The 24,147-nt window shown below is 37.5% G+C and overlaps 1 protein-coding gene across 2 annotated transcripts in view; it reads left to right on the top strand.

The window, feature by feature from the left end:
- The first annotated feature begins 1,963 nt into the window (after nt 1–1,963).
- The window catches only part of LOC139966525 (atrial natriuretic peptide receptor 1-like), a 308,214-nt gene continuing 286,030 nt past the window's right edge, over nt 1,964–24,147 (top strand). Inside the window, exon 1 of one of the 2 annotated variants that reach the window (XM_071969648.1) lies at nt 1,964–2,042. In XM_071969648.1, the coding sequence (XP_071825749.1) occupies nt 1,979–2,042 (64 nt within the window). In that variant the 5' untranslated portion in view covers nt 1,964–1,978. Of the gene's footprint in view, nt 2,043–22,237; nt 24,131–24,147 lie in introns of those variants that run through there. The other variant, XM_071969645.1, reaches the window with a different exon arrangement.

Below are 24,147 nucleotides of genomic sequence, written 5' to 3'. Positions count from 1 at the left end.
TTGATGCTCACCTCCTCCCCCTCCCCCTCCCCTGCCTCCTCCCAGAATGTCCTGTTATAAAGATTATGAAGATAAACACACAACTACAGAAGCTGTATGCATTCCAAAGAGACCTTGTTACGCTACGTAGCGATCCATAAATGCACCCTCCTCCTCCTCCCCCTCCCCAGCCCCTCCCCTTCCCCATCCCAGAATGTCATGTTATGAGATAATGCAAATAAACACAATACTATACAGAAGCTGTATACATTCCGCAGAGTCGTCATTACACCACATAGCGATCCCTTTATGCTCATCTACACCCCCCTCCCCTGCCCCCTCCTAGAATGTCATGTTATAAAGATAAAAACAATACTATACAGAAGCTGTATACATTCCGCAGAGTCGTCATTACACCACATAGCGATCCCTTGATGCTCATCTACACCCCCCTCCCCTGCCCCCTCCTAGAATGTCATGTTATAAAGATAAACACAATACTATACAGAAGCTGTATACATTCCGCAGAGTCCTCGTTATACTACGTAGCGATCCATTAACTCACCTCCTCGTTAAGATATAACAAAAATGACATTTCCTGAAATTCCATTCTAAATCAGAGGACATTGGCGGCATGACAACAGTTCCTTAAAAGTTATATTTTACAGCCTGAGAACTGTAACAGCCGCTTACAGATGGTCACGGGCACTAAAACAGCCCATAAAATCATCAATGTCACATATTGAGACCAAGAAACTGCCAAACTCAGTACCATCGGGGAAATTGATGTAATTCACCATTGGGGCTCAACTTCTCCAACGATCAATTTCTAAATGGAAGTTAAGTAATCTAACGTTCAATTTTTAAGAAAATACGTTTCCTTGATTCCCGTCTTGACGAAATATTCCGTCGACTTCTACCGCGACTGGAATCGCATAATTGTGAGCAACCATTTCCTTTCTGCCGTTTCGGCCAACCGCGCTGAATACACATAACCCCCAAAACCAAACAATACCTGCACATCCGTAATGACATTAAGCAAAAACAAAAACAACAGAATGTCTTCAAATGTTTGCCCGATGAAATGTAACCTTGCTTAAAATGAGCTAACTATTACTACTCTTTAGCGCATTAGAGATGTTTGTGTTCATCTGAACAAGGTCGGGGGGGGGGGGGGTGGAGGGGGTGGAAGAGCGTCTCCGTGCAAACTATTATGAATGAACCAAATTATCGCCATTGTCCATGCGCAAGTTTTATTAGGTGTCGTCCGCTGTGTTCACTGAACTGGTAGCTGCAAAATGAGTGTATTTAATTGCGACGCATGATCGCCTCGAGTTTTAATAAATTCATTTCTACTTTGTAGACATCCTGTTTACACAAGCTTACGAAAAGAGAAAGTGGCTTTGAAGACCATCTGGTTGTTGGAATTTATTTCCATTTGTTCTCCTTCCATTCTTCCTGAGTACTTCGAGAAGAACATCCACTGTTATCTGTCATCTTCTGAAGCATATCGATTAGGCTGGTATTCCTTTCCTTAAGAGGAATCAAATGATTCTTAAATTCTTCACTCATCAAAGAATGGGTTTATCTCTGGTCAGTCTTCACCATGGTAAGATTGAATAGGGTCCTCTTTGGAACGAAAATGACGAAATACACTATATAAATCCGTTTACTTTCAAACGCATGTGAACAATGTTTGTGTTACGTGTTTGAAAACACCTGACGCGTCACGTTCAATTGCGCCAAGCATCACTATTTTCGTTTTATAGCGTATACGTGAGAACCTTCACATCATACCGACCAGGCTGGGTATGGGGGGGGTGGGGTTCTCGTGTAATTGTGTCCGCTTCACTGATAACAAGAAGACACACCTGAATGAACGAGTCGGAGACGAACCAGGATAGGACAACGACTCCTGTGTCTGGGATCAATAACAGGATAAATAAACAATGTTTTCTCATTTGACTCATATACATAATGAAAACTGAAGACTTCAAAGATGCCAGCCCCGGTGACACAATTTAACCCGTGCCCGACCAAGCCCTCGACACCACCGTCAGGAGGTATGTACGTCGTATGACCCCTTATCAGGGAGTGTCCAACTATATTGTATTAATTCCCTCAAATTAAGTATCTTTTCAAACCTCTGAAGTTAATTAATTCCTAGTTGTATTGTTCGTGATGATGAAATTTTGTTAAACCTATTCTGTTCCCTTAGCAACTGAGAACAGTACCAAAAGACTTGTGGCAAGTTCAACACAAACTGCAACTTGAAGTAAATTTAGAAAATGAAATAAAGCCAATGAAGTCTTCTTCAAAAATAATTGCATGTTCAGGAATGTGAAGAAGGCAAGAGAAAATTATCTTCAGTATTTCGTCATTAATTTCCTTCATCTTATGGTATTCCTTAGGTAAGTGATGCTCTCCTCCGACGAGAATTGTTTCCTTGTTACTCAAAGAGCTAAAGTTGCAGCCCGTTTAACGTTTAACGAATTACCATGTCATTTAATTGAAATTTTAATTACTCTTAAAAGATGCAAAGATGAATCGATTAAAGAGGTTTCTGTTACGTGCCCGAAAGGGGACCGAGGATCACGTGTCCCAACCCCCCCCCCCCTTCAACTACATCGTCAGTCGGGGGAAATCGTTCTGGAAGGGGATTATTTTTCATTCTGTTATAATATATATCTATATATCTATCTATCTATATATATATATATATATATATATATATATATATATATATATATATATATATATATATATATATAATTTATAGTTTAAATATGCCTCGGAATGCTCCACTGAACGTCATGACTGTCAGTTTTAATTTCGTAACCACTAACCAGTCTTCATCATCTATACCTTGTAAATTAAGTACATGTCATTTATTCGTATAAACGACACATGCAAACTCTGCTACCCTACTTTACTCCGAAACAAACTCATCATGAATTGACCGAATAATGCATAAAGAAACTGGTGAGGAACGGCGAGTTCGCGAACTAGATTTGTTTCAAAATGCGTCCAAGTCCGCAATTATTTTTAGCTGGGTCGGTAGCCTTGGTGACCAGGCTCGCGGGCCTCAACATCAAATCATGTTTTTTCGGGAGCTTTGATCCACATTGACTTTATCTTTAACGCATCTTTAAGTCTTTTTGCCGCCACTTACATTTATTTGCATTCTTGGTCAATCTCAGCCTAGAATGGCAACTAACGAGATTGGTTTTGACTCCAGTCTGCTTGTAGAAGATAAACTGCCAAGTCTTAACTCTCGCTATTAGTTACACAAAGAAACAAAGGCAACACTAACTCTTGCTCGGGGATGAAAGATAAACAGTTATTCTAATTCATTGAGATTTTTGTATAAATAAATGTCTACCTGAAACTTAGATAGTAACATGTTAACTTCACAAACATTATTACCAACAAAATAAGAAAATCAGTCTTCTTCTTCGTCTTCTTTCTTTGAAAAGTTCATTTCGAATCTAGATAAACTCAAAGCAAGTTCAGTCGTGCATAAAGTCACGTAGCTATGGCGACTAGTTAAAATAGGAATTTTAAATAAGGTTTTAAATCTTCAAGGATGATTCTGGTTAATCAAAATGATTGTAATTTATCGAAGATAAATTTACCAACTTCAAATTATTTCCGGAAATCGAGATTTCTGTTTGACTCTGATGAAGCTGCGGCTGTCAGCTGTCCTGTTACTATATTTCTTTAGTTACAATCCGTTATGACTTGATATAAGTAATTAATTATATAGAAATACATGCAAAGCCAAGTACGGTATAGCTATTAGCGTAGGGAAGATGCCAGTCAGAAAATATATATAAATCTGTTGTGATTTTGATGTAACAAACCAAAATTTATCTTTTTGTGTGATTTATATCATGCAATTTTTTTTATGAAAATTGTGTGCATTTCATGAAGGAAAAAGCAACAAAGAAGATTACAATTTGTACAGGAAGATTTAATTTTGCTTTTTAATTTTCTGACTCTTATAAGGGTACCGTTTTATACCCAATGAGGACCATTTCAACGACATCGTGCAGGTATTTTACAGTAACGAAAGGTATGCTAACAATTTCCACGTAGTCCTAGCTGCATCTCTGCATTCTACCTTCAAACCCCCTCGAACAATAAACGGATGAGTGTCTTTTGTTTCTGTTGTTAGCTTTAGTTCATATGATACCATCTTATAACATACCACATGAGGATTATCTCACACCGTGTTAGGATCCCTATGGCTAATGGTATGTGATGCATATTCGTAACGTCACAGTTAATGTGTATATGGTCAGCCAGTTGGGACAATTTTCCAATGATAAAACCACTCTATATACTATTTTAATCCGTGTCGGATTATTTTAATCCGATTCTGTCGTAATTTCTAAGGAATTGTTTTGGTTTATCTGGGAAGGCAGATCGTTTCTGATGTTTAAACCGATGGTGCCGTGGTCTTTAGCAATGTTCTTTCCATTCCTAGATTTATCTGTCCAAGAATCGTTTTGGTCAATGGCAATAACACGCAAATTCTCAATCGAATGATTTGGCAGATTGAAGTGATTTGCAACAGGTTGGTTGATTTTTTTTTTTTTGACCGGCCATCTATGTTGTGTCATTCTCATTCTTAGAGTGTTTTTTTGACTCTCCAATATATTGTAAGTTACAAATATTGCAGTAGATGAGGTAAATGACATTTGTGGATAGGCAGTTTATTTTATGCCGAATTTGGAACGTGCGTTTGGTTTGGTTGCTCTGAAAGGCCCCAGTCGAATCGACATATATATATATATATATATATATATATATATATATATATATATATAAATATATATATATATATATATATATATATGTATATATATATATGTATATATATATATATATATATATATGTATATATATATGTATATATATATATATATGTACATATATATATGTATGTATGTGTGTGGGTGTGCTTGCATGTATGTATGTGTGTATGAATGTATAAACTAAACAAATATACGGTATAGAGTTACGTGCCATAATGGCAACACCACTCAATGATCATATAAGGCAGACAATCGGGATTGTCGAACAATACTTCGTTTCCAAGATAATATATCTTCTAACTTTCTCTGTATTCATTGATTTTTTATTTATTTTTTGGACCAGACCCTTTCACTCTATTCTGTCGAGGCATTATATTTGCTTTTATCTGTTTTTGTTGGATGGAGTGTCTTTATGCACCCTGTTGCTTCTTATTTTGTTGTGCTTGGTTTGTCTTGTATACTTTTGTCTAAAGCCTGTTAAAAATGCGTAAATCGTTAATGGAATCAAAGCGTGTATATGTATAAGCGAAAGCGTAATGTGTCCGCAGGCATCACGTGGTGAGTGAAAGTGTACTCTGTCCGCAGGCATCATATGTTATGGCATCTTTCTCTCATACGCTCTATCTGTTTCTCTCTCTCTCTTTCTAGCCATTGCTCACGGTATATATAGCCTATATATATAGATATAGAAAAGAAAAAGAACGAAAAAGAAAGAGAATATTGAATTACAAAACATATTCTCGACGGCACGCAATGATGCCACTAGGTAAGCTTTATACCTACAGTGACCTAGTTAGCTGCGATTTCTTTGTACAACAATCAACCATTCAATTTAACATGAGCTTTATTTGTCAAAGCAAATTGAACAATATCAGCCGAAGTTCTTAAAAAAACTGTTCCGAGAAGATGAACAAACATCCACCGGTGAAAATGGCAGGGGGGAGGAGCAAGGGAATTGATGTAATTTAATAACCTCACCTACGTTACGTCCAAGCTTAAGTAGATCAAGGAACTTAACGTATAGGTGAGGTATATATATATATATATATATATATATATATATATATATATATATATATATATATATATATATATATTTATACCACAGTACAGATAAACCTCTACTTTGCAAATAATCGACTCATTCATTTTCATTCCTTTCACATATAGGGTATATGCATACCAAGAATATACGAGAGATTGGTCAATCATAATGACTAACGTTAGTTAAACAATTCACATCGCTGGCTCTCAACTGAAAGTTCATAATTATTTCAATACGATCATTCAAGGGATGATCTTCCCGACAACTAATTCAGGATATGTTTGTAGAGTGGAATTACTTGCATGTACATCTTCCTACGATGTATAGTATTCTATGGCACATATTAAAACAGAGCAAATAAAGTGAAAACTGAAACGGCACGTTCAGACAAACTTGGCGACTTCCTTTCTCATGCTCTGTTGAAGTCAAACACTTTATATCTTACTGGCTGCGTACAAATGTATGCAACCGAAGGCGTTATGTAGCCTATATAGGCTAGGAGAGGTGTGCGAACATCGTGAGGAGGAAGGTATGCTGTGCTCGGGTTAGGAATAGAATGTTTTCAATGCGGAGATTTCGTTCCCTGTTTTGGTTTTCCAATTCGTTGCCATTCAATAGATAGACAGACAGATATACTGACAGATGAACGGACAGATCGAAAGGATAGACAGACAGACATACAGACATACACATAGACAGAGAAACTTCACCGGTGCCGTCTGCTCGCATTATACTTTATGCTGTGTAGTAATAATGTTGTTTACGACTTTGAATTCCGTTGCAAACGATTCGCCCTCTCAATCCAATTCTCATCAGGCTTAATTGTTTTCCTCTTCAAGACAAGTTTCCCTTCACTTGAATAACTTAACAAGTGGGAAAATGCCTCATAGACTATACAGGGGGCGTATTTAATTAAATGTGAAAAAAAGGGTACTGAAAATAAAAAAGGCTTAATTCCCCGAAAAGAAGTTATTTCTCATTCGAAATTAAGCGTTGCTTTTCGCCAGTTAGCTCACAATACATTGAAAATTTAAGAATTCTTCCACAGGAAATGTCCACAAATAGCATCAAGAGTTGATCACTACTGGCAAAACCAATATGTGTAATGGATTAGCACTGCAGCACATACTTCCGTGATAATGTGGACTTGTGATAGTTGATCGCAGTTGCATAAGATGCATTGAAGGCAGAAAACACGTCAAATTGTAGTGACTCGGTTCTGAGATCACTGCGACATTTCCCTGCGCATATAAACAAACTTTTGTTGACTGGAAGGATTAAACTTCACAGGTATAGAAAATGAAATTTCATACTTATTCATATATGCTCACTTGGGGAAACACAGAAGTGGATAGGGGGTGATATAAGTGAATCAATGAATGATATAAGCGAATGAGGGATTTGTACACGTGGCTGTTTCAATAACAAAACCAAAAATTTGTGGGCAATAGGAAATTGGCATTGCTTCTTATAATCATAATTTTTCTGAAGTACATAAAGTCCTTTTGGCCATATCCGTTTCGTTTCAATTGTTTTATATCCTGCAAATCCAGAAAAGGAATTTTTATCCTTTTCAAGGTATGTTTTATCTGACATTTCTGTCTCTTAAAAAACTGTTTTCAAGCGATTGCTGTTTTCATTTATGTAGTACTCTTTGCGTTGCTGTTTTGTGCGGGGGGGGGGGGAGTGGTGTTTCTACGAGAAAAGCTTAAGTGGCATATTAACTCCATAACGGCTTAGGGGGGGGGTGAATTAATATCACTTACGTTTGGTTCAAAGAGATAATCTTCAAGAGTGCTGTTACAACGTATCATCCTAGGTGTAATTTCAATTTTTTCAATTTCATTTTTTTTTTCAATTTCTTTATTCCAGTATAAATTACCAAATTTATAAATAGGACACATAATAATGATACATAAAAGACGTAAAAATGTACAATCATGAAAACATGAACAAATAAGAAATAAGATGGAGGATTAGAAGTTTGAAAGATTAAAAGGATTATATAACAGAGATTCTAATAACCCATTTTGAATTTAAATGGCTGCTCTGTAGATAAATGAGTTCTTAAAAAGCATAATTCTAAAAGTTGGCAAGATAGTAGGATTTCGTACCGTAATACTGTTATTGTGATACTGCAGGAAGTGAAATGATCTATTCAAATGTTGTCATTTTAAATCGGTAGATTCATTTAGATTGAATGTATTGAATTTTCAGTCTATGACGTCGAGAGAGCAATTCTGTCTGTTTCTTGAATATATATAAATTTGTTCATCAGACTCTAGACTATATATACTTTTAACTTCCTTTCTCGGTAATCTCAACACCCTAGTGTACGAGGGTGTTTCAGGAATGACTTTAATCTATGACTGACAGCTTTAAATTAGGTCTTTTTAAGCTTGTTTTCACCATCTTCCTAAATAACAATTCAACCTTTAAAGTCTTTCAGCATTGCTAAGATTGTCTCATGATGCACGGTTTCATTTGAATCAAGCAATTTAGTGATGACATATATAGAATTATAAAATAGTATAACTACAAGAGATATGTATGTATAAAAGGAATCCGAAAAATAAACGTCTATCGCATGGAATCTTCGTACTTGCTTAAATATATACTCCATTGGGCTTTGTCATTTTGCGGCGGTCTCGTTCGTAATATTGTCAGGGCTGAGTAACCGGGAGAAAAGAGTGGCTATTATAGGTACACAAACTGGGTTAAATCATGTAAGGAGATTAACTCAGGTATTGTTCGCCCTCTCTGCGGCATGAGAGGTTTTAACCAGAATTGGTGAGGGGGTGGGGGGATTCCTAAAACAAGGAAAAGGAAATTCCTTAAAAAAAATATAAAAATGTAAAAAAAAAGACCTAGTTTTTCTTGTTTCTTTTCTTTCAAAACGTATTGTGTGGAAATAAGTTTTAGCTTGCAAAAAATCCCCAAAACAAAAGAAGAAAGAGATAAATTGTTTTGCGAACCATGCATGATCAAGCTCGTAGAAAGTCACACAAATAATAGCAGAAAAAGAAGAATTGTACCATAGTCGGCACTATCTGATCAAAACGGGGAAACCGATTTAGGCAAAGATTACGGTAACTATACTGTAAATCTTAAAGTTTTTGTACCCACAGTCAAAACTGGGTCGTGCTGACAAATCTGATAAATCGGTAGCATGTGCTATGAGGATTACCGTAAGAACTGAGGATATTTGTAATCCCAACAAATACATCCAATCTGGATTTGTTGGGATTACACATATCCACAGTTCCGAGGGATTTCACATAATCTCATCCTCTTTAATTGAAAATCGGTAACATTGTCTGTCTGTTAATCCCCGGTCCAGGTGTTGCAATCGTTGTTGTGTTCCTATATGCTGCCATTCAATTGTAAATTAAATCACTTACACAATAAATCAACTTGCCATTTCACAACACCCCCCTCCCCCCCCCCCCCTTTAAGAACTAAACCAAGAAGAACAAGAACAAAAAAAACAAATAAAGACTGACATTTTTGCAACATCTGGTTCCTCTTAGTCATTGATTCGGTTCTACTTGATAGAGTTTATGGTCGGCCAAGTATTCGTATTTGATAAAGAAATCCACATGAATGATTAATTCGTTTAATCCGTTCATCGGAAAGGAACAAAATAGCAATAAAACAATAACCACATTGCTGCATACACCTTCTTGTAAGAAAGTCACCCTAAGACAAAGAATCTGGAAATTCCGCTATTTGACACACCCTCAGCCCACTCTCAGCACACGTACACCAATCCACTCCTCACCTCTCCAACCCTACCGTTGAAACAATAAGATCGGACAATACGCCTGTAGTATACACTATACAACATGCATTACAGAACACCATTGTATCCACCTCCCTCCCCCACTCCACCCCTCCCACTCCTCCCCACCACCTTCCCCACCACCCAAAAGAAAAAATACAAGTAATGATTTTTTGTTCATAGTTCAACCAGCATTATACTACCCTGGACCCTCGAAACAATTGGTTTTTTGTTACTGATTACTTTAAGCAACGTATAGGGAAATTTACCCCCGTCATCACATTTTTTGCACTGTCTACAAATTTGCGATTGATAAACCCAAACGATGGCAGAAATAATCTTCATAAACTAATAATAACTGGCTATAATCATTCGAAATCATTCAAAATGCCCTTTGCAGTACATCTCATAACAGTTTACTTGCCTCGGGCATTTTAATAGGCTCTCGCAGTAGATCGGTGGAAATTTGAGCTGATGAAGCAGGGGCGTTTCCAGGGGGGGCGCAACAGGCGCGCGCCCCCCTATTGGCCGTCACCAAAAAAAAAAAAATTGATGACGACCTTTATGTGAGATGTCGGTGATCGCTCAACCCCCCCCCCCCCCTCCCGTATGCTTTATTTTTTGTTTGCCAAAAAAAAGTTCTGGCGAAGTTCGGCGGCATAATAGTTTTAGAAACATAGATGATAATTGTGTTTGTATTATCACTATAAATGACATGCCAGCCATACTAAATTGTGCATTTTGTGTCCATATTTACTGGAAATGTTGCTTATTATTAAGGTCGAAAAATGGATCACATATGGCACCATTTTGCATTTCAGCCCTTCTTCGAAAGCAAAAATTGTCCACCCCTCCCCTTAGACCCATCCCCCAGGACGGCGATCATTCATGCCTGACGCCCCCCCCCCCCCTAGTGGAAAATCCTGGATACGCCCCTGGATGAAGTGACTTTTCCATGCTCGTTCCATTTGCTAGACTTGGCGAATTGTATACATAACACACAGGCTAATGTTCCAGATTAATAACATTGAAAGGTGCAGAAGTGGTCAGTGGCGAAAAATGAACGGCAGTTACTAAAGGGCGGATTTTCCAATGTCGCATTGTGACCACCGTAAAATAAATTGCTCAACTACAATCTCCGTATACATAGAAATAGACAGCTAACTGTCAAACGATAACATCTTCGTTTCAAAGCGGAAGGGACACCCTCCCTTCAGCCCATTCCCAGAACCCAGAAAATTGCCCCCTTTCTTCAATTCGAATTTATAATAGAGGGTATAGAACATATATGGTATCAAGAAAAGTCATATCAATACAAGCGTGATATAACTTTAACTTTCCTGTCTCCTAAAATGTAGACAAAAGTTTGTTTTCCCCTGGCGACGCGAAGGATGTCTACGGGCGTATTTTTCAGCCCCCATGCAAGCTCCCATCTCAAAATTGTCTCCGGCGCCGTCCCTGTATATGTATAACACCGAAGACCCCTTTTTGCGCGTTACTAAGCTAGCACTTCTCATGCATTGTATATATATATATATTTTCCATTTGGTTACCTAGCCTTTTATGAACTAATAACCTTGCATGCAAGTTTTGCTTTGGAAAGACATTTTTTTCATTTTTGTATGTCAAGCGTCAAAACTCTCATAAACCAATGACGTCACTATTTATATTAGATACTGAAAAGTAATAACTATCATCCAAAGATAAAGAAAAATGTAAACATATTTTACAGGTTCTTATGAAGAGGCTGTCAACTATAGAGGAGGAGAAAAATGAAAATCAGATTTACAAAATTCAAGATTTTATCGATCGCTCAAAAATCGAGGGGGGGGGGGGGGAAGAGAGCATCACAGAGTCCGATAAGACGTGACAAAATTCAAGGAGACTGACAGAGGGGTATACTCGCAAAGACATTGAACCGCGGACCCGCCACGTCTACTACAGCGTGTGTTAATTGATCGCGTCAATTGCGTATTTAGTCTGTGCCTAACTTACATGCAGAGGGAACACGTTTGATTTGGTTCCCAATAAGGATTCATAAACTTTTAGAGAGAACATTTTCTATTATTTATAATTTCTATACTTTTGCGCGAAGCCACTCTACGGTTGGAGTGAAAAACATTCCTCCAAAGAGTGATTTTCGGGACACACTCAAAAGAATGAATTCCCATTCTTTCGGAATTAAGAGTTTAGCGATTAACAACATGATGCAAATGTCACATATCTGATCAAAATTTTGGCAAAATAGTACAATTAATGGAAAATAATTAATAAAAAAGAATATGTCATCTTTGATTGGAAGAAAGCAATATGGATGAATGACTGTCTTACCCAGACGTGGCGGGTTCTCTTTTTATGCAACACCACACAAACACAAATATAATAAAAATAATTAATAATGTAGTTATTAGCAAAACCTTGTATATTGAACAAGTTATAGATCTACGTTATTGCCTAAATATTCTATGCCTAAGAATGTAGTATTAACAGTTTAAAAAGTTATGTAATCTAAGGGGGGGGGGAGGGGGTGACCCTCACCGTATTACCCGATTTACAAAGCATCATACCATTATATCGTACCGTCATTATATAATATTAAACATCCACAGTAATATTGTTGCATAACATGGTACAATGATATATTATAATGACAATTATATTGGTTTTTAAATATTAATATTGTATAGTATTTTATAATTACAGTACAATACCATTGTATACTAGTATGTGAATCAGCTGTCTCAGTATATGCCCAGACTATCTTGCTTAAACATGTTGATCTGACTTACTCTGAATAGTAGAGGTCTCCAGGTGACGTATATTTTTGATAAGAAGATTTCGACGCATCGACACCCTCCTGGAATCCACGGCACAAAACCGTCTATAATTGTATTTCGTCATAATTCAATTCCCTCTTCATCCTGTATGCTACCTGACCTATATATTTATGAAATTGATACACCTTGGAGGTATTTGCTTCCAAATTGATGCATGATTGCTGAATGTCTATATCAAAGTACTGGAGGTCAGACAGAATATTATATTCCCTTGACAGGGTTACACCCGACATCATTTAACGCGTTAAATGAGGCAAATGATCGGAGGGTTCACTAATTTATATATATATATTATTAAAAAACACTTTGGATGTATGTGACCGGTACTTGACCACCTAGAATATTTAGGTCAGTACTGTCGACCTTTCATCTTGAAATTAACCCAAACCTGCTTATACAGATTTTTTTTTGATAACGCAAATGCATATACCTCTCCAAACCAATTACGATGTACATGCTGTGACAGCTTTATTCACAATCCTTATACAGTCAAGTGCTACCGTATAGTTGGTCGGATATATAGTGCTAAATGAATTCTTAAGAAATACGAAAATATGGATCGGCATATCAGTTTTATATATTATTTTAGTTAATTAATTGTTCAATTATGCTCTCGTTTAATAAGGACATTTTGATTTACGTACATGTTCAACCGTTTTAATTACAATGTGCATATATTGTTTTGTGGCTATGATAGAAATGTATAGATGGCAATAATATCACGTGATCAATCTGCACCAGCGTGATCAGTCTCTTCAGTGAAGTTTAGTTTGACTTGGTCCAGTGAAGGAGAGAACTGACTGAACCAGATGTCAGAGATAGATTCGATATATAGTAAATAAATAAAGAACAACACACCAGAAAAATTCCACTTCACGAACGGTTTCGTCCTTTTGGGACTCATCAGGCGAAGGTAGGAATCGAATCTTTTTGTCACGAACCGAAGTCCGTACCACTCGACCACAGTGATGCTACTGGTGTGTTAATGCGTATAAATTGGCTTTGTATAACTGCCAATAAGGGCGTATTACTCAAGTGTTATGATTGTACAGAGTGCACTCCTGGTGCTTTGAATCTGACAATCTTTGTCGCTTTTCATGCTAATAGCATTTACCCTCGATAGCACGGTACATTTAGAAACGATGTTGGAGCTAATCAGATATTATATACACTGTTCGTGTTCTACTACAATATATAACAAAATGAATGAAAGAAAGTAAAAAAACTTACGGAAGAAGACCGTTGAACCATTTTAGATGAGTCAAAAAGTCGATAATCACAATTTCTTCAAAATGCTCAGATTGAGACGAAATTTCCTAGAATTTAACAATGGCGTAGGTCACAGAAGGGATGGGATGGATGGATGAATGTAGGAAGGGATTAGACAGATGATGGGAATACACGGGTTCATGCACATGTGATCAATTACAGATAAAGGACTATAGGTTAAGTTAGTTTTTCCGGCAAAACAGTCTCAATATTCTTGGTGTAATCTTTGAACGGTATCATTTTCGCTCACATCAGATTTGTGTTGAGTATATCAAGCACTCTCGTATACTCGTGTTGTAGTATATTTATCTGTACTCCACACCAGGTACTCAGTCATGTAGATTTGTACTCCTGCTGGTACTCGGGGAATTTCACAATAGTAGTATAAGGGATTAATATAAAATTCCGTATACTCGTACCCGTGCTTGGAGCTTGATACTCGAATTTGTACTCATACCAAACGAAATTCTACCGGTACTCTTGCTGTGATACCTCTTACAACATTACTAGTTCACACTGTAGTAATGACTGGCTCTCTTTTCTTTTCTTTTTGCGTTTTCTGGAACAGTCTTACCCTTTACAACAAGAAATAATTCGCTACAAACAAGATGTATTCAGTGAGTGCAAACGACCGAGAAAGTTTGAATATATCATATCATTAAAACACGACTAATACTAATACTTTGACTGCAGATTATGAAGCATGTCTGGTTTAAGCCTTTTGAATATAATTTTTTTTTTTTTAGAAGAAATAATCCATTTGTGTTCGACTTTCATGTAAGTAAGCTGCATCGGACGAGATTCACGTATATGTTGTGCATAATTCAACTGCTGTTAGCTCGTTAAAGGGGTGTACGCTCACGATTAATTTGACCACACAAAATGCATGAGGACAGCATATCATCTGATGATGCTTTTCATTTTTTGTTAAAAACTTCTTCTTTTTTTACTTTTCTAGAATTTTCTCAGCATTATTAATAGCAAATTTCACCGAATAGATTATTCATATACTCACTATTATATATCAGTATGTTTTCTTATTTTTCGGCATTCGATTTGCTTAAATAGGCCTTCTGGACATTTAAAAACTAACTTATCAGAAGTTGTCAGAAGTTAAGTCCTTAAACAAAAATCTAAAAAAGTTGCGATAAAAGAAATATGCATGCTATAACAATTGATCACAGCTTGATAACTGCCGTTAGGTATGATGTTGTTATTAAAGTTGATGCAAGTTTGTGGATTGAATTTGCGGAGAATGTTGACAGTGATGACTATCACTAATTGACATCCCAATCTATTATCAATACATGGATTTATATGACTTCCCCTGTACACCCGATGCCATATTTCATATGCAATGAATATCAAGAACAGTTTATCAGGTCAACCATGAATGCAGCAAATCAAGGATTCTGAAAAGGGGAAACATGTTTTTTTTTTTTTTATAGTTTTTAAATCACAGCAATATGCACTTGATGTGTAAGAAAAGTTGACCAAAGATGAAGAGCCTTGGCGCGAAACCCTAAACAACGTGCTACGCTCTCAACCCCAACCTCCCCTTATATCGATACTGTAACCACGTGACCATGACCGTGTTACGTCAACTATCGATAGTCCGAGGCTTCGAGAGGAATCATGTACATGATCCTGGTTAAATATTGATGAGCGATCTCTATATGCCGGAGTACATGTACTTCACAAACTATATCACCTCTATTACGTAATCGATGTTATAAGAGATTGCCTCTTCGTATAGCGTTAACGTAGCATGATCTAGTGTGTCTTTCCAAATCGTTCTATCCACCGTCATTAATTACAAAGGTGTCAAATGTGTAGTACAGCCCATTGCGAATACGTGTTTTATGTAAGAGGCATATATATGTGAAGGGAGCACGGCTTCCACGTACATTGTTTGATCCATATGGTGACTGTCTACCATTTGGACCATTGGCGATATGTGACGTCATTATTTTTTCAGTGCTCCACCTTTAAGTTCTCAAAAAGCACTCATAAAAACTAAAAGGAAAAAAAACCCGGTTATTTGTTATCTATATAACCTCTTTACATTTTCAATGACCTTCATATAACCTTTATAGTTATACTCAGTCTTCGTTTGTGGGAGCATACCGTATACTGTATAACGTACCGATAAGACGGAAGGAAGTTGTTGTGTGTGTGTGTGCATGTGTGTGTCTTTTGACCTTTTTTTTGGCTTTTTTTCTCGTTTTCTTCTAGTAACGCAAGTTATGATGTATTTCAGTAAATTATGTCAGGTGAGAAGATATTTGCGCATTAGCCGTGTTTTTTTTTCTTCCTTTCTTCAGTTAACCCCTTAAAATACTCTTGCATGAATGGTTGTGAAGACAGAGATGGTTCTTTAATATTTCACATGTTGTATGTCGATAACCGACACGGAACGTTGGACAGCGCATGACATTATTTGGAAATTAATTACAAGTTGCAATAACGTGGGAATGATAGATCACAGACTATAGGTTAATTCGTCACTTCATATATAGTGATGAGAATTTCATATATACGCCGTAGAAGCACAGGCGGCAGTAACAGCTATAACGTAGCCTATACCGATATCATATAATATACGCCACGTCACGTGTAGTTTATATGTATATATATATATATATATATATGTATATATATATATATATATATATAAATAAATATATATATATATATATATATATATACACATATATATATTACAATTTATGAATTCGTAGAGATGATACATCACGTGTATATATAAATCGTTTGTAATAAGCTCACATTTAGATGCGACAATTTTAATGTTAATCTTGCCAAATATTTGACCTCTTAAAGATTGACCGGTAAGTTTGACCTTTCTCTCCCCTCAAAGTGAACAATGTCACGAGTCCATCTTTGCTCAACTTTGTTCATCTCAAAAACAATACCGGTTTCTCTGTTACAGTAGTAACATGGCATCTGGAATTTCCTCCAAATCTGAGCCCCAGTGACTTTACACGCAGGATTTCTAAGGTATAGATGGCCCAAATTCTAAGTTTTTCCTCGACTCATTTAGGTGTGGACATGAACCTGTATGAAAGGGCCAGAGGAAGAGCCATGATTTTATAAAGCAGCGGAAGTTAGGCCCTATGGTCGTTGAAGTCGAGTCCCATGCAGGAGTGGGTGTGGAGGTCCCGGCGTCCGATGGTGCATTATGATACATTTTTAGACTCTACATTCTGTCAAAAGCGCAAGGTCGTTCTAATAAATACTTTTGAATTGTTGTGTGAGGTTGAACTTGATGGACACCACCGTATACGAATCTTGGATCCGCGCATCGGGGCGTCCTGGGTCCGGAGAGGTGGATTATTTGTTCACCGACTGAATGTAAAAAACGTCTTCCGACTGCACGTTCTCCCCAAACTGACGAGGGCGAATGCGACTGCATGCCCTCTCCACCCCCCCCCCCCCCCCCGCTTTCGCACTGTTGATGCTTGAGGTAACGTATGGCCCTAACCATTGACGTATAACGATCTAACAACTTCAACCTAACAAAACTTCGAGCTTTGGGTGGTGGGTGAAGTACGTATTTGGAAATTTTCTAGTTAGGTTTTGAAACGGCCTTGGAAAGTGCCAAATTTTACTTAGTAAGTCAGTAGAGCACTTGAAGGTGTCACGCAACTTATTTTTAGCTTATAAATTCATTTTCACGTTGGGAAAGTTAACTCAAAGACGACCGGCTGTATGGAATACCCGTATCGTGTATTCGAAGGGTATATAGACCACTTGTTTTAACGACCACCTTGATTACTGCTCTTCGCCTCACACGAACGCCCATAAATATATCTTACATTTATATAGCCGTTTTCAACTTTGCAGGTATTTGCATTATCATACTCGAAGTGATTACCATTTTTCGCCCAGACTGATTCATACAAATTAGGATAAACTTGTAAAAGAAACGTACATCTGATTTGAATAACTGAAAGCTTAGAAGGGATTGTCCCCCCCCCCCCTTATTTCTGTAGAGTATTTACTTTGGATTTCATGAAGTGTTAAAGTCATTGAATATTGACCCAAATTTCAGCCGGCTAAAAAATTGTAAACAAAATCAAATGGAGGCATGCTTTCCTGGTGAATGTGATCGCCAAAATCATTCCCTTGCAGTGCCGCATTAACACCCTCTTGCGTCGCTTAGACACTCTAGTGCTCTTTGAGCCTATCGGGACCAATGTATGTATGTATGTATGTATGTATATGTGATCTTCCCGCAAGCAGAAAAAGAACAGGATGTTATTTTCCTCATCTTCATATTGAATAATACGGCACAGACATACATAGAGGAGTGTTATAATCATATTTTATCTAAATTTCAGCATATATGTCAATGGGTCGGTTGGGAGTGGGGGTGGGGGAGGGGGGGGGGGTCAGAACAAACCAAAGGGAGACTCCAATGATGCATGGTGTTGCACGTATGTGTGTACTGACCCATGTCAATGCATGTGTATTTATCATCAAATTATCGTATATAGTGTCCTCTGACCCATCTAATGTTTGTTACATAACTGACATTGCTATGACCTCGCGCATATGCGTCATTGATCTGAAAGGCACGTTTCTTAAAGGGGTACACCAAGGGTACAGTGTGCTATACAAGATGCCTTCAGAAAATGTATCCTCTTGAGAACTCTAATACGCCTTTGTTAAATTTGCCTTTTTTTATTCTTCTATCTTTTTTTCAAATAAATAAATCAGCTTGCACTCGAATCTTGTCACCATACATTATTCTATCAGTTCATAAAGCATCATAAAAGGCAGATCGGGGTGTGGATATTAATAATTAGTATTTATAATTACTTTACGAACTCGGTGTTTCGAGACCGGCAGGACGGTGTCAGTGAGTTCATGAACGGTTTCTTTTCTGGGTTTTCCGCCAGACTGTCTCGTGGCAAACTTCCAGTAATTTTCTTTTAAAAAACTTCTGTGCAAGCTTTCTCATCATAGTCTCCTATAACGATATAAACGCGTCTCTATATAGGCCTATACTCTTACTCTCAGTATTATTGTTGTTGATGTTATTTTGTGATTTACAGAAACGTTATTGGTAAAAGTTTGATAGTTTTTTTTTGTGGACTCAATATGATCCATTTCTTAAAGTATAACAGGTAAACTTAGTAGACTTCATGAGAAGGGTTTAAGGTAACACTGTATTATTTAAGAAGAAATGTCTTCCACCAGAATCGTATGCGCAGACGAAAGATTTTTGATACCGACATTTTTTAAAGTTCAGTTTAAAGGAATTGTCCCCGTTGGGTGAAGTTCCTTAAATAGGACATTTCCTTCATATAGGCCGTCAAAACCGCGGTCCGCATACCATTTTGTGTTTCGGAGATTTTGGAGAAATGTGATGAATGCATCTGGCAACAATAGTCTAAGAGATGTCATCCTGATTGAGACTGGGGCTGAAATACCTACCTTGTTTTCTTTATAAATAAAAAATAATTTATCGACTCAGGATATTACATCCTTACAAACAAGTTCCACACTGATGGACCATGGACAAGGGCGTAGGAACCGGGGGGCTGGGGGGGGGGCGCCAGCCCCCAGTGAAAAATGTGGAGGGGCGGAAGTATCATTCCGCCCCCCCCCCCCCCCGCTTCGCAAGTCAGAAAACCCCTTTTTCATTTCCAAATGAGAAAAAAAAATCTCATTTGGAGCACCAAATTGCATCTAAGGCCAGGTGAAAATACAAAATTAAGTTTACAAAATGGAGTGGGTGTTGAAGTGTGCTATATTGCACCAAATTGCATCTGAGGCCACCTGGAAATGCAAAAAATTCCAAAGGGGAGGAGGACACCCCTCCCCTTAGACCCCTCCCCCAGGCCGGCCATCAGTCTTCAGCCCCCCCCCCCCCCACTCAAAAGTACCTTCCTACGCCACTGACCATGGAAACTATTTCAATAATAGGTTATGAACAACAGTATTAAAATAATGCATGGAAAAAGGTGGAGTTTCTTATGCCGTGATGATATCATGATCCAGACCACCTATATTAGATCCTCTTCCTGGAGTATATAGGGAAGGTTTTTCTGGTAAAATCAATTTTTATTCAAACAACCATATTTATAAGATATAGAAATAAGATATCGAAATGGGTTTTCAGCTTACAATGTAAAATATTGTCCTCGTGAAATGTCTCTCCCTTTAAATATCTAAATCATTCTTGGTGTTTGTGCGCTGATAGATACAAAACAAAAAATGATTATATACAATCACAACTTTTATATCTAATCGAGAAATATAGTCCTAACATTATCAGCATACAATTTAACTATACAAATGAAATTTTTTTCGTGCATAGTAAGCAGAGATGTTGACATTTCCTGCCTCTTGATATACTGGTAGGAGAACCATGAAACTGTTCGATATCTAGCACCCATCATGTAATTTAAATAAAGTGCGATGGATAATTGCATAATGAGATTAATTAATGCTAGTCATGAACATCTGACACGTAATATATAACACTGTCATGTCGTAGAACTGCTGCTGACTTAAGTGAAAGTGCACACTACATATATACGTACCTATATCATCGAGTCAAACTGTTTTCCTTGACAACAAAAAAAAAGAGAAGAAAAGTTAAATATACCGTGTATTATAATCGATTTTGTTAAAGACCAAGGATATGATATACATACATATATGTTTGCTGACCGCTTATGAAAGTCTACGCTACATTATGAATGAATACAGGACGAAACCATTCACGGAACGGGGGAATAAAACTGTCATTACATATCAACGAGGTAAATGAATCTGGAGAAACTATCACACAGTAAATAAGCGCGTACGCGCGTACCATGTATGGAGGGTCATGTGATGTGTTCCAGGGTGGTACTAATATACTACTCTCCCTATTACGCATGATGATTTTACCCAACTAGTACGTAAATGTGTTTGCGTGCTTATAGCAGCAGACGACACCCGTTACCTAGCAATAACTGTGCCTGTAGCCTAACGTGATAGCTATATTCCCGTCGAGCAGCATTAGGCTCTGTTCCATGGAGAATTCCGTGGTTGCACTGAACTAAACATTTCCCCACATTTCCCATTTCTACATTCACTTATAGCGTGTAGTAATAACGTTAGGCCATATGAGACAAAGCTTGCCCCTAGAGCTGTATTAATAAGTAAGATTATGTAGAAAGCCTGCCTTCATTCAAGAGAATAAGGTTGAACGTTAGCATATTAGCACTATTTCGTAGGCCTGAAGTACCAGTACCTTCTTATGCCGTTAGTTCCCATGTCCGAACCGACCAATCTTTCACGAAGTCACTAACACTGTTCTCGAACTGCTACAGAGAAATATCAGTATAGTACCACCCTGGAACACATCACATGACCCTCCATACATGGTACGCGCGCACCCAATTGACATGAATCCTCCAGATTCATTTACCTCGTTGTTACATATCTGTATAGGGACTATGGGTATAATATTTTAACCATGTCCTGTATTGGTGACATATATAACTCACAACATTGAGTCAATTGGAGATTATATATATATATATATATATATATATATAGATTATATATATAGATTATATATATAGATTATATATATATATATATATATGCCTAATTTAACGTGTTTACAAGTTGGTCAGGCCTATAATTGTTATGTCTACGTCACGTTTTTCTCTTCCCACTTTTGTACATGTATGACCTCTAATACCGGTAACATTTTCTGCTAAAGCATAACATTAGTACGGTAAACGACAAAGTGTTTTGAATGGCATCGAAGGGCGAAATGTTGAAAAGTATATAGAGCATGCGTTTGGTTGAGTATTAGAATGTATGAAACAATGGATTAATGTTGGAGAAGCATTCCATAGGTTTAATATTTTAAAGCTCCAAAAAAAAAATCCGGAAAGCTGTAGAATCGCCTTTACAAGCAGTCATTTTCTATTACTATCATTATAATTATTATTATTATTTTTTTAACGTTGTGATTTAATTGGACAATGATGGTTTACAATAGTAAGACTACTGTGAGGTATACTGTAAGATTGTCGCTTTCCCTTTCCTTGTCTTTTCGACTTACCCGATGCGGACCTCTACCAAGTAGTCTCCCCTTCCCTCACACCCCCACTCCCCGCCCCTCCCCCGGTCCACACAGCCGCCCATGTAAATGGCATTTCCCCTGATGATACAAATATTCATTAGCTCTAACAGTTCCATATCTTCTGTTTACGGAGCACCCGTATATATGTCTATGTTTTCACATCGTAATTGGAAGAAAATCTTTCATCTCAAAACAAACTGCTGGGGAAGACGTTAACCTGGTACTTCAGATACACATGCTCTCTGCGTTGATGCAACTATCCTTATGTGTATGCGGAAAGTTTTAAATGTCTTTAGTAAATCACCTGAACGTGGGTTTCGAATCAGTAAATGATGGCGCACGCCGTTATTCTGTTTAGCTACGTCTTCGTTACAATAAAAGTAGTAGATATCTTTATCACGTCTTTCAAAAGGTTGACAGCGTTCTATATGCGGGTCTGTGCGGTCAGTCGTTAGCCTGTTCTGTTTGTTACCATAACCGCGTACAAAAACGCACATCAGGGATATAGTTTGTGCAAACATGGAAAAAGTTTCGAAAGGATTTTGAGGCGGCCAACAAAACAGATCATTGACTAAACAGTGATCTAATGTGTTTCTGAGGACTAGGATGTCTGTGCGTTCGTTGAGCTGTATCAGACTCGATGCTATACGGCAATCGTGAGCTATTCATATCCGCTTCTGTGAGGTCTATATGGATATATATATATACGTTTATGGAAAATACGTTACCGTTGCTTTTCATACACCGGTTCACTGGGTTTAACATATCGAGAAGATTAGAAAATCCACGCGCTTTCGACTAATTATTTTTGGAGTCTGCTGTTACTGTATAACTGAAATGATTTTCATACGTATTGGATAAACAGACTGACACGGAGTTGAATTAATGTAGGCCTATATCATTGTAGATATAAATATAACCAGTTTCATATGTAATGACGAGTATAGCCTATACGAACGGTTATTGAAATATTGTGTTACTCATTTTGGCAGATATTGTCTCAGTGTGATAATTCAGTGATCCGTATGAGGTATAATGCCCCGATAAGAATAAATCATTGTATAGAATATAACTCTTATTAGATATACCAACGTTTCTGTGACATACAACAAAACACACACACATTTTGAATTAAAGTAGTTTTCAGCGAATGTTGACAATGATGTGGGATTTCGAAGCCACCGACGAAGAATTATAACTGTGTTGATAAAGTTGTGGGATTGTAACGACAATAAAAAATATGGTCAATTTGCCAGTCGTTATTTAATGCAAAGGAAAATTGATAAGTTACAAGCGGGAGCAATACCACAAGTTCTTGAGCATCTAATGTTTTTACAAGTCAGTATTCGTCTGGTCCCATAGGACTTTAAATGCTCATTCAGAGCTTCGTTGAACATAACAGTCAAAGAGGTGGTGTGTATATGCTTGTGGACCTATTTGTAGCACGTTTAAAGTGACCGGATTTTCCCTGACGCACACTACCATAATATGGACTAGCATGGTTTAGGAGTTTCCACAGTCATATTTCAGTTTTTGTTTAACAGATTTTATACTTTTGTGTTTTTTAAGAAGGAACAGCGATGGCACACATTGTGACGTTATTAGTTCTTTTATTTGCTAATTTGGCGCACTGTCAAACAACAAATGACTCTGTTTATCACATGCACATTCTCTTACCGGATGATGATACCAAAGCATTCTCTTACAAGAAAGTCATGTCAGGAATAAAACTGGGCATCGATTATGTCAAAGACGAGAAATTGCTTCCATCTGTCGTCTTCAAGTTAACGTACAATGACACAAGGTGTGACCTAACTGCACCAGTTTTGAGTTTCATTGATGCCTTGCTAAAGGACCAACTTGATGCTATCGTAGGGCCTGCATGCCTTTACTCGTGTGCCCCAATTGCAAGGTACGTCGCGCATTACAACAAAGTTGTGGTGTCCGGTGGTTGCCTCTCACAAGCCTTCAAAGATAAGGATGAATACTTCCTGACCCGTTTAAACCCTGATTTAGGAGGCACTTCGATACCCGTAGCTACAATTATCAGCGAATTCAATTGGGAACGAGTTGCAATGCTCTTTCATCACTCTTACGAAGATCAATCAAACCTGGATTGTGTGCAGACCTTCCCACAGTTACGCACAACTCTAACAAACCGTGGAATAAAAGAAGAAAATTTGTCCTATACAAATTTTCATTTTATTGAAGCTCAAAAAAGAAATATAACAGAAGCCGAGTACCTCAGAGAGAGACTTAAGGAAATAAACAAAACTGCACGTAGTGAGTATACCATTCTT

This window comes from Apostichopus japonicus, chromosome 4 (assembly GCF_037975245.1).
Source record: "Apostichopus japonicus isolate 1M-3 chromosome 4, ASM3797524v1, whole genome shotgun sequence".
Classification (NCBI taxonomy): domain Eukaryota; kingdom Metazoa; phylum Echinodermata; class Holothuroidea; order Aspidochirotida; family Stichopodidae; genus Apostichopus; species Apostichopus japonicus.
This window is presented reverse-complemented; position numbering and strand designations above follow the sequence as displayed.